This window comes from Chelonia mydas, chromosome 5, assembly GCF_015237465.2.
Source record: "Chelonia mydas isolate rCheMyd1 chromosome 5, rCheMyd1.pri.v2, whole genome shotgun sequence".
Classification (NCBI taxonomy): domain Eukaryota; kingdom Metazoa; phylum Chordata; order Testudines; family Cheloniidae; genus Chelonia; species Chelonia mydas.
In genome coordinates this window covers 32,732,735-32,743,919 of record NC_051245.2, presented here as the reverse complement: position 1 = coordinate 32,743,919, position 11,185 = coordinate 32,732,735, and the positions used below count along the sequence as shown (strand labels likewise).

Sequence of the window (11,185 nt, the reverse complement as noted above, 5' to 3'; positions counted from 1 at the left end):
GCTATGGGAAAGAGGTCACCAGTACAAAAGTTTGAGAACCACTGGCATAGTATTTGGTGTTATATTATGTTGTAACAATCTGCCTAGGGTGGATGTGTACTACTGTGTTACCTAGATGAAATCAGAAATGGTCAAATGTGCATCATAAACCCATATCACTATCAGGTATCAGAAATTCTCCTCTTGCTCAAGTGATAGGGCCTTTGCCTTTGGAGGAAGATTTGAAAACTATTCTGCTGCTGTGAAGATGCAGGTGAGCTGCACAGCGACAACTCTGTTGCCCTACCTGGCCAGAGGTTTATTACATCAAAGTTTCTCAAGTTGTGGTATATGGAACATTTGTTATTGGTCTTTGAAGCATTTACTTGTCATATAATGTGGGATGCTGCTCATTTCCAGCTGTTAATTGTACTGAGTCAGCTAACACTCCATTAAATATTGTCCCACTGTTCCATGTAACCAATTGCTGTAGTTATCAGAGAGGATGCGACCTGATTATAAATAGGAAGACTGGTGACCCACAAGACAATCTCTGTATTAAAATATGAGGCACGATGGATATTTTGAGACCATCTCGTGTTTAATTGCATTGCATGTTTATAACCTGAAACTGAGTGTCTGGATCCCTTGTTTGCAAATTGGTTATTGATACACTGTCCAAAAGACAGTGCTGGACGTCACAGAGCACATTCAAAGCCAGGGTCGCTGCCCTGAGGAGCTTTCAGCCTCATTAACTTGTAACGAATGTCCAGGAGAGCTTGTCTGTTACTGGGGAGAACGGTACCTGCGGGCTCATTTCATGCTCGGGCTCGATCCCAGGACCCTCCCGCAGCGGCCTGCGCTAGCTCCCCCGCCGCGCTCAGTTCCAGCAGCTGAGCAGCCCCATCGCCAGAGACCCCGGAGCAGGAACTGCCCCGGAAGCCGAGCTGCGACGGAGCCAGGGGCCTTGGGGATCCACGTCCACCCTCTCCCCGGGGTCACCAGAGCTCTAGCCCTGTTATTACCGAGGCGGGGCTGAGCCGCCCAGTGCGCCCCCCGGTTTGGGGCGGGCTCGGCGCTGGGACTCCAGCTCCGTCCCCTCTTTGGGGCTGGCTGGAGCCGCATTTGTCTGCCCGGGCTGGTCCCTCCTCGCCCGGCAGCAGGGCGAGGGCCTCAGGCTGGGCGCAGGGCCCCGGCCAGCCTGCGGAGCCCAGCCCAGTGGGCGGGCCGGGAGCGGGAGGCAGGGCCAGCGGCAGCTGCTCGGGCCGGGCGCAGGCGCTGCGGCCTGTTCCCCTTCGGGAAGCGGGCTCCGACCCGCGGCGCTCCGTCCATGAGCTGCGAGGTGCGTAGCCTGCAGCCGGGCCGGCCGGCCGGCGGGTGTTTACACGGCACCGCCATGGGAACGGGGCAGGGACAGCGGCCTGCGGGCGGAGCGGCCCCGCTCCGGGGCAAGGCAGTCGGCCGGAAACGAGCCGCGGCGGGGCTCGCTCCCCGCCCCCTCGGGAGAGCCGCTCTGCCGTGCCCGCTCCGTGCCCCGGGGCAGCCCCTTGGCTCAGGGCGTGCTGGTGTTCGCCGGGCTCGGCGGCCGGGTGGCGGCAGGGGGATCGGGTGACCACGGGACACTTGGTAACCTGGACACCCCCCCCTCCCCCCTTACGCGCACCGTTCAGTCTGTTGCTGGAGTCACAAGAACACGGGCCAGCTCCTTAAGGGCCCCCCAGTTCAGTAACCGGTTGCAGCCGGGCCTAATTAATCATGGAAGGGCTCGGGGAGCCTGGGCTGCAGTCACTGTAATGAGCTCTCCCGGTTATCGTGCCTGAAACGAGATCCCCGGCCTTGCATGTGATTAAAAATAATAATAATAATAATAATAAAATCGTAACGCTTAATCTGCAGTATTCTTCCTTGGATGACGTTGATGCGTTTGGGGGCCCATTTCCTGCGCTAGAAATACCCACTGAGGAGACAGGAGCTGAAGGGTGTGTAATCGGAATGGTGATTTGTGTTTTAACAGGTTGTTGCGCTGTACTTTGCCAGGAGCGCTGAATTGGCAGGTGTTCGCTCTGAGATTATTTCTGTACCGCAACAATTAACCTCTCTACAGCTGTGGGAAGAAATTGTTAAAAGGCATCCAAGGTAGTTTTAGAGCATGCTTCTGGTGCTCCTCAGGTCTGGGGGGTTTTAAACTGTTAACAGAGTTACAAATGTAATATAGTGGAATTACATGTGTGTGTCAGTTTTTCAGTATAATAAAAATAGTGAAATCTGTTCTACATTTTGCTACTTGTGATCTTATTTGTTCTACAAATATGTTCAAAAGAGTATTTCACTGATTTTTGCATGAAACTGGCTGGCATAAGTAGCATCCCCTAAGCTTGCAACTGAAAGGCTATAATTAAATATTAGAGAGGGTCTTGCCTAAAATGAAACAAAATTGGGTTTTGCGGTAGCAGTAGCAAGTAATCAAACTGGAATGTATTTTACCATATAACCTATTACTGGATTGGTTACTAAAACCTACGGACTTAGGCCACAAAATGATCAGTAGTTTGCAAGTTTTATTCTCTTTATGAAAAGCAAATCAAATTATGTTTTACAGTCGCAAATTGTGCAAAGCTCTTGAAGATGTTACATAACCTACCCTGACTTGGGTGGAAAATGAAATTGTGTTTTGCCTTTCTGTCAGCAGTCACCACTGGCTTCTAACCAGGTCACTAACACCTTGATAGTCTTACTTGCCCCGTTGGTACAACTACTTGTTTCTGGGCAATAGTATTTTCCCCCCATCTGTGCTATACGCTTATGCAATGTATAATTCCTTTCTTATGATTGTTTTTACCTTTTTTAAACAAAGCTTCACCACTCTTTTCTACTGCATGCATGTTATCTTCCCTGTCCACTGTATATAATCTATTTTTTATTTTGCTTGAAATAACCAGCTCAATTCCTATCTTTAGAAATTGTATTGGTTTGGTTCACCACTGGCCCTTGCCCATGAAAAGATAATCACCAAGTCCAAGGGTATACAGTTGTTTGTTGTGATTTTTTTTTTTAAAGAAAACAGTACAAATGCAGATGCATAAATTGTAATCTTACTGACTTCAGCTTCCCTGTGCTATGCACCAGTCAGTTGTTCACATTTAACTGAGAATTCATGCAAACACTTTACTTAAATGTATTTATGCTACTGCTAATCCTCCTCAGACTTGCTGCCATTCGGGATCAAGTGGTCTTTGCTGTTCGCCAGGAATACGTGCTTCTTGGTGATCAGCTTCTGGTCCTGCAGTCAGGTGACGAGGTTGCTATTATCCCACCTATCAGCGGGGGCTAACTCCAGGCAAAGACGCTTGGGTATGTATAGCTTCTTCTTATAAATGGTCTCTGGGGGTTGATCATGCATTGAAACATTGCTGGAATTGTCTTTTTAGTTTTCCTCTCTGTTTAGGGTCTAGTGATTTGTGGATGACTTTCCCCTTCTGCTGGAACTCTGTGAGCGGGTGTAACGTGCATCCCCTGCAGTAGACAGCTGTGATGCTGACACTAAGATGTAAGTTGGTGCAGGAACAAATGATTAATGTATTTGCAATGGATTGGAAAAAGCTTTCAAAATACTTTGGGCTAGATTCACACAGGGAGTTGGTTGCCTAGACAAATCACTGGGATTTGCAAAACCTGAGTTTGGCATTCAGGCTTCCTGGACAATGAGTGACAGGAAATAGGCACCTAAGAGTGGGATTCACAAAAGCCAGCGCACTAGGCAGGGAGTGGCATGAACTAGCCAATAGGAGATGCCAAGGAAAAGAATGTGTCCTAAGCCCGACCCCTCTCAAGGAGTTGGGTGCCTCCTTCTGCTTGGGATTCTCAGCTGTGAACCCTCTCTGAGTTAGGCACCAAAGGTGGTGGTGAAGGACCATCTCCCCCATAATTTTTGGCCCAGCAGTGAGGGTACATCCCTGGGATGTGGAAGACCCCCGGTTCAAGTTGCCCCTCTGCCTGAGAGGGGAGAAAGGCTTTGAACAGGGATCTGCCACCTCTCAGGTGAAGGCCCTAACCATTGAACTATGGGATGTTTTTGATATAGGTCTCCCTCAGTCTTTTGTGTTAGTATGGAGCAGGAGGACTGGATCCTGTGTCCCCTACATCATGGATGAGTGCTCTAACCAGCAGGCTATAGAGTCATTCACATGTTCTTGCACTCTCTCTCTCTGGCCCACTGACTAACTCATTATTTATCCACAATGGAACAGCTTTAATGGGAGAGACTAAGGGAGGCCCGTATCAGACTATCCCATAGCCTAGTAGCTACAGCACTCACTGTAGAGGTGACAGATTCCTCTTCAAATCCCTTCTTCCCTCAGATAGACGGTGGGACTCCTACATTCCAGGTGAGTACCCTAATCACTGGCCACAAGTTAGGAGGGAGGTCCACCACACCACCCCCTGCTTTGTGTGGTGTTAGCCATGGTCAGAGCATACCTACGGGATTATCCCCACAAATGAGTTAGGAGGAGGAATTCCTATCTTCCATTGCTTTGTGCATCACACTGGGGCTTTAGGTGTCCAGCTACCTAGAGTGAGGCAATAGTGTACATGCTCAGAAGCCAAAAAATAGGCTCCCTGGAAACTAAATGCAAACACTTAGGTGCTAAGGAAGGTTGGGTACCTATGGGGTTTGGCAGCAGCTAAGCAGGAGTTTTGTGAAGACTAGTGGTGCCTAAGTCCCTTTGATAATGGCCCTTTAATTGTTTTTTTTAAGATCTTTTCATGCTTTTATAGTTGTTGGCTTTCAGTAGAGGTGCCAATCCTCCTGGTTGGCTAATATCACAATGAAAAGAAACCTTTTTTACTTTGACTTTTTAAAATTAAGATGCTAGAGAGATGATTTAAAGCAATTTTGAAATATAAAATTATCATTTTCCTCTTTTTCTGCTAAAAGAATCTCTCTCCTTTCAGACTAACAAATGTATTTGGGCATAAGCTTTTGTGGGCTACAACCTACTTCATCAGATGCATGGAGTGGAAAATACAGGAGCAGGTATAAAATACATGAAAAATATGAGTTGCCTTGCCAAGTGTGAGGTCAGTCTAATGAGACAATTCAATTGACAGCAGGATGCCAAGGGAGGAAAAATAACTTTTGAAGTGGAAATGCGTGTTCCATTTCAGACAGTTGACAAGAAGGTGTGAGTAACAGTAGGGAGAAATTAGTATTGGGGAAATTAGGTTTAGGTTTTGTAATGACCCAACCACTCCCAGTCTTTATTCAGGCCTAATCTGATGGTGCTCCCCTGGAGCAAATCAATCATTTGGATGAGTGCTCTAGTTTTTATTGTAATAAGATTCCTTGCCTTCTTCTAACTCCAGACAGTTTATAATTTGACATTCTTACTGTAGCCAGTCATACAATAGGATATGCTAGCACAAGGGTCTCTGCTAGCTGATCCCACTGCAGACTGGGCTCTAGAATTGGTATATTAAAACAAGGAGAGCCCCTGTACCTCTAGAAATTGCCAACAAGAAGTGCAATTAGTGTTCTCCCAGCAAAGGGGCTAAGAACTGATTCGGCATGGAGACTGACCTACTTTTTCATCTCTACTGGTGAGCCCTACAGCTGAAGCACGTTAGTGGGTGCCATACAATTGCTGGATAAATTCTGGCCCCACAGCTGTTTAAAAAGCAGCTTCCAAATGGCCAATGTAACTAGAAAAGTAACTTATTAAATCTTTGACTTTTGTAGCTTTCTGTTTCCTTCCAGTGAAGCCATGAATGAAAGTGAAGATGAGCCCAAAGATTTCATCAAACTGAACTGTGAAAAACTCTCTGCAGATGAAGTGTCAGAGCTGGTGATTTCTCCATGCTGCGGGGCTGTCTCTCTGTTCATAGGTGAGTTTAAGGCTCCTAAAATAAATCCCTGGATGTGTATACCCATCAGTAAGTAGAGCACAGGTCACCTCATAAGTTCAACCTCATGCTTCTGAGTCTACTTAAAAAAATAAGTCTCTGGGACAAACCAATAATGTTTAGCAAATTATGTATTAATCATTTCGAGCAAGATCATGGCCAGTCCTCGTGCAATAAGGAATGAGGTCCTAAGGAGCCTCCTTACTGGTGTGGTCAGCCTAGAATTGTAGCCCCTATATTTGGGGGAGCACAGGGACTGCTAGTTGCTCCCCTGGAGCAACTTATGCAAAAGGAGGTGGGGAATAGATAGAACTATGGTTCTGTAAACTCCATGTGCTGATCACCAGGGCTGTCCCTTCACCACGCTCCAGTGTAGGGCTGGGGTTAAATGCCACAGTGTAGCCCATATGCAACTTACCTCTTCATAAAATAGTATCTGAAGAGATGAGACTTAATTCTAGCCTTGTGGTTAATATATCAGGACCTACATTTTCAGAACCCTTTGTGCTCAGAAGTGAGTACCATTGTGTGCCTAAATTCCATACAGTTATTTGTGTTGTATGAGCAATTGCAGTGAGAACAGGCACAACTTTCTAAACATATAGGGCCAGATCTGTGCTAGTGAAGATGTTGCCATCTTGGTAACTCCAGCATGTAAAATCTGTGGGTTAAATTCTGTCCTTTTATACATGAAGAATTGCTAACGTACTAACAAAACGGTCACTTCCAGCTCATTGCAGTGAGCTGGTTAAACCTTTTCTAGAATAAGAAATATGTAATTTGGACATTCTTAGATCATATGCTCTTTGGGACAGGGAGTATATTTTTGTTCTAGCACAATAAGGTCCTGACCCAGGACTGGAGCTCCTAGGTACTCTTGCAATAGAAATAAATAACATTTGTTTTTTAGTAATTCATTTATTTTTAGGTACTACAAGGAATAACTTTGAAGGGAAAAAAGTGATTCACTTAGAATATGAAGCATACTCATCAATGGCAGAAGCTGAAATAAAGAAAATCTGTAGAGATGTTAGACAGAAATGGGCTTCCATCAAACATATAGCAGTGCACCATAGACTTGGGTATGTATGGCCAAGATGTGTCTAACTAAAGGTCAGTATGTTTGTACTTGCATATGGTGTGGGCAGGAACCTGCATATTCTCTGCTGCGAAACCTGCCACTGAATCCACCCCTTACTGAAAAATCGTGTTGCAGTGCCTGGTCACTTTAAAAAATCCGCTTCCAGAGAAACTTTCAAAACATGAACCAAGTACAAACCAGTGTGGTGATGGCTGCCTGAGTCTGCACGTAACCTGAAACACACTGAAAATAAAACTAAGATTTATCTGAAGCTGCCATAGTGTTTCCAGTCTCTTGCCCTGGGGTACCACAGAATCCAAGCCCTTCACTACAGAACTTAAGTCAAGTTTACCAGAGTATACAAGGTCTAGAATACCTGGAATATCTTTGAAATAGGAGTTGCCAGGCATGCTCGCTGGGAGATCAAGGGCCTTTCTCAAGACTTGCAGATTACCCTTTTGTTGAGTTTAAAATGCAGATCCATTGGAAAGTAATGGCATATGAATCTTACCAGGTCAGTCCTGTACTGGGATCTCCTGAAATCAGTGGGTAGATGCAAATTTTGGTGCTAGTGGAGTCTGATTCAGGATCAGGGTCTAATTTTGAGCATATCACAAATGGATGCCTCCCCACCTCTCAGCAAAGATTACCACTGTTCAGTAGTGCTAGGTTATGTCAAACTTCACTTATTTTTACAAAGTATTACACTAGATGAAAAATATCCTCATAATTTGAAACAATCTTTACAAATTCAGTTTGGATGCAGAACTGTGCTAGCAGCGGGCCAAACTTTCTGCCAGGTTCATGAGGAAATACGTTTGTAAAAAGCGTAGGATTTAAACATCTGTTGCTGATTCAAGTTGAGTGGGTTTTGTTTGTTCAGAGTATAAGCTGTTTGAGACAAGGATGCTCATTTACTCTATGTTGTGTACAGTGTCTTGGTAGAATGGGGCCCAGCCATTGTTGAGGACTTTGGACTTAACATTTACATTGCCTTACCATCGAATGTCCTATTTGTCTTTTCCTAGTTTAGTTCCAGTAACAGAAGCAAGTGTGATTGTAGCAGTCTCCTCTCCACACCGAGTCGCATCTCTTGAGGCTGTGCAATACTGCATCAATACTTTGAAAGCAACTGTTCCAATTTGGAAAAAGGTGAATTTAAGTATTCTGGCTTACAAAAAGTGCCACCTCTCTGGAGTCTGATAGTTGTATAAGCACTTAAAATAGTCAGCTATCCACTTCTGTGATTTGTATTGCAGAGGGATGTAAGGGACTGGGGTTATGGTCTGAGAAAGGATGATCAGTGCTTTGAGACAGGACAGGTTCTGGGTTCCAAATGTTCAGTTCTGAGGACTTGGCCCTTGAGTATCAGCTTCCAGTATTTTGGACGTTATGAACAATTGAAATATCCTCCTTTCTAAAATGAAGGTTCAATATGGAATAATGTAGAAGGCAAATGCATTAAAACTTGATCATCACGAGCAGTATGTTTGCTGCAGCTTACACTTTCATTCATGAGCTCTGTGCAGGTGGATGCTGCACAGAGCCCTACTAATCTGAGCAGGGAATCTGCATAGGCGTAGGTGTTTACCTTCATGGAACTCATTGCAGAATCAGGGCCTGACACTGTGTGCATCTCAAGACAGTGTCCTTTTTTTCTGTGTCTCTACCAAACACTATGGAAACTGTACTGCAGATTAGCTGACTTTGTGTACTGGTTATATTTCTATGTAGCAGACTCCTGAAGCACTTCCTTTTTTTTTTTTTTTTTTTGTTTGCAGGAGATTTATGAGCAGGAATATTCTTGGAAAGAAAACAAGGAATGCTTTTGGGCAGATGTGGAAAAATAACTCCATCTCCAAAGTCACTATTAAAACTAACCCCTTCACTCTACAGTGGGCAACCTGCAGCCCATCAGGGTAATCAGCTGGCGTGCTGTGAGACAGTGTTTACATTGACTTTCCACAGGCATGGCTGCCCTCATCTCCCAGTGGCCGCGGTTTGCTCTTTCTAGCCCCTGGGAGCTGTGGCCAGCATGTCCCTGGGGCCCGCGCCGCTTCCCGCAGCTCCCATTGGCCGGGAACGGCAAACTACGGACATTAGAAGCCGTGGGCAGCTGTGCCTGCGGACAGTCAATGTAAACACTGTCTCAGCCCGCCAGTTATATGCATTATAACAAACACTTCCTTCTAATTAAGACAGAAGGTAATAGATTAAGTTCCCAAATAACTTTCATTTTTTGTAAAATCACCCAGCTGTGTTTAACTAGCTAGACTGTTTTTTAAAACCATTTCCCCAAGAATTCTTAATTGAAAGGAGTCTAGTTTTATATACTATATGCTGCTTTAATACCTTTATTCTCACCTTGTGGGTTCACTGTCAGCACTGGAGATCACAACGTGACAATCAGCTTTGGGGTTTTTTAATCTTAAAAATATCCTTTAGTTGGTTTTATGACTGCAAAGTCAACATACTGGCTTTGATATTTGACACTTAAGTTGATTAAACATTTTTGGTACAAGCAGAGAAAAAAATATAAATTATACCCAGAGTTACTAATGTGACTTGCCAGTAGCTTTGTTTCATAGAAATATTTTTACTGTGTAGCTGATACTACAGGTTCATCACATTAAGGAAATTTAAAGCTCTTTATTCGATGTGAGATCATACACAACTAATTTGCATTAGCAATAAAACAAACTTAACTGAACCTTAATAGATGTATCGAGATGACTAGTTTTGAAGCAGCTTTTGCAGCTGTCTTATTCTATGGGTTAAAAAAACCCAATAGTTGTTACAAATTAAAACAGTGTTAAGTCTCTGACTTGAACTTACAAATGCAAGAATATTTATTAGTTAGGAATAAAACTTCTCAACTAGTTGTTAAAAGGGCATTGTCATCTTGAAACAGTCATTTTTAAGAAAATAGTTCAGTAGATTTAACAGGAGGAATTAATTAGTTAATGGGGCTACTCACATAAGTAAGGTTACTCACACGTACAACTTGATATTTGTGTATGTATTGTAGTATTGTACTGTAGAGGTCTCAACTGAGATCAGAGCCCCAGTGTGCTCAGCCCTTACAAACCTAGTGAGTGATAGCTTCTGCCCCAGAGAATTTATAATCTTAAATAGAGCAGAGAAGGGGTGGAAAGGAAAAGAAGCACAGGGGTGGAGTGACTTGCCCAAGATTATACAAAAGGCCATTACATAACACTTAGGCCCTACTTGTTTCACTGTTTCCTCAGTAGCCCTGGCAACTGCACAAAGCAAAAACAAAGACAATTTTCTCTCTGATCTTTCACTCACAGTAATCTTTGGTGTTAATTTCAACTAGAGTAAGTTTTAAAACAAAATCAAAACCCAAAACTTAAAACAGTGTGATTAAACCGGGTCCTTGTACTGCTTTTTGGTGTACTTCCTACTGATGGCAGTGGGACATCCCTGGGAAGAAGAGAAGCCACTCTTTGCATGTATGCATCTATTATGGGTGTCTAATGTGTCTATCACTTTGGTCCTTCTATTTAGGTAAGGCAGAGTAAGTTATGGACTGAATTTTCCTTGTTTGGCATGTGCGAGTGAAGAACTATGCTTTGCTGTATGGATTGTTCAGTGCTATCAGATCCATGAATAAAGATCACTTCTACAGAGATCAGTATTTGTTGGGGGTTTAAGTGCAATTATTATACCCAGTGTTTCAAATTCTTGGCAGTAGTGGCTCCACCTGAATCTGTTTCCAGGGAGAGGCCCCGATTCTGGGATCAAGCAAAAAATGGGTATTACTTACAAAGAGGTTTTGGACTAACGTGCCATCTCATTGGTAGTCTGTGAACCAGGCAGAACCAGTGTAGTGCTTATATGCTAGCATTAAAACAGAAAATGACATTGCAAAGTTATACCTTCTCTGGGCCAGAGGCAACTTATGGAATCTATGGATTTCACTGGTGCTTCTTACCTGATCTGATGGAAGGAGAACAGAGTTATCACTCACATATCCCCATCATATAAGCAGCTGGAGAGAAGATTGCAGATCAAGGGGAATACTGCCTTCCCCCCCAGTAACCAGGCATAAGAAAGGGGAGGCATGTTGTGTTAAACTGCTAAGATCACACCATCTTTTTGTGTCTGTCCTTCACGGCACAAGCATCACTTAATCTAAGCACTGTTTTAGAGACGTCTTAATTTGGAAATGTGTAATTTGGATTTCTTCAGCTGGACTAGAAA

At 44.1% G+C, this 11,185-nt stretch overlaps 2 protein-coding genes across 5 annotated transcripts; both read left to right on the top strand.

Annotated features, from left to right (window-relative positions):
* The first annotated feature begins 958 nt into the window (after positions 1–958).
* Positions 959–5,788, top strand: LOC102938295 (molybdopterin synthase sulfur carrier subunit). Of its 4 annotated transcripts, none has more exons than XR_006291315.1 (5): positions 966–1,321; positions 1,994–2,115; positions 3,184–3,330; positions 3,425–3,526; positions 5,717–5,788. XR_006291315.1 is itself a non-coding variant. In XM_043547725.1 (4 exons), exons 1-3 carry the CDS (start codon positions 1,310–1,312, stop codon positions 3,308–3,310), a joined length of 261 nt encoding a protein of 86 aa, XP_043403660.1. In that variant the 5' UTR covers positions 959–1,309; the 3' UTR covers positions 3,311–3,330; positions 5,735–5,788. The 4 variants fall into 4 exon arrangements, 1 of the variants encoding a protein (XP_043403660.1); XR_006291314.1 differs by having other exon boundaries at positions 967–1,321; positions 5,735–5,788; XR_006291313.1 differs by having other exon boundaries at positions 1,114–1,321; positions 3,408–3,526.
* Positions 3,425–10,619, top strand: LOC114018190 (molybdopterin synthase catalytic subunit). Its single transcript, XM_007052815.4, has 6 exons — positions 3,425–3,526; positions 4,933–5,014; positions 5,717–5,862; positions 6,809–6,962; positions 7,990–8,113; positions 8,743–10,619. The coding sequence occupies exons 2-6, from the start codon at positions 4,941–4,943 to the stop codon at positions 8,809–8,811; spliced, it is 567 nt and encodes a 188-aa protein (XP_007052877.2). The 5' UTR covers positions 3,425–3,526; positions 4,933–4,940; the 3' UTR covers positions 8,812–10,619.
* The last annotated feature ends 566 nt before the right edge of the window (positions 10,620–11,185 follow it).

Coding starts and splice junctions, on each gene's coding strand:
- LOC102938295 (XM_043547725.1), top strand. Junction 2,116..3,183: donor ATTGTTAAAAGGCATCCAAG/GTAGTTTTAGAG, acceptor AATCCTCCTCAG/ACTTGCTGCCATTCGGGATC.
- LOC114018190 (XM_007052815.4), top strand. CDS start 4,941: ATGTATTTGGGCATAAGCTTTTGTGGGCTACAACCTACTTCATCAGAT. Junction 6,963..7,989: donor GCAGTGCACCATAGACTTGG/GTATGTATGGCC, acceptor GTCTTTTCCTAG/TTTAGTTCCAGTAACAGAAG. Junction 8,114..8,742: donor CTGTTCCAATTTGGAAAAAG/GTGAATTTAAGT, acceptor TTTTGTTTGCAG/GAGATTTATGAGCAGGAATA.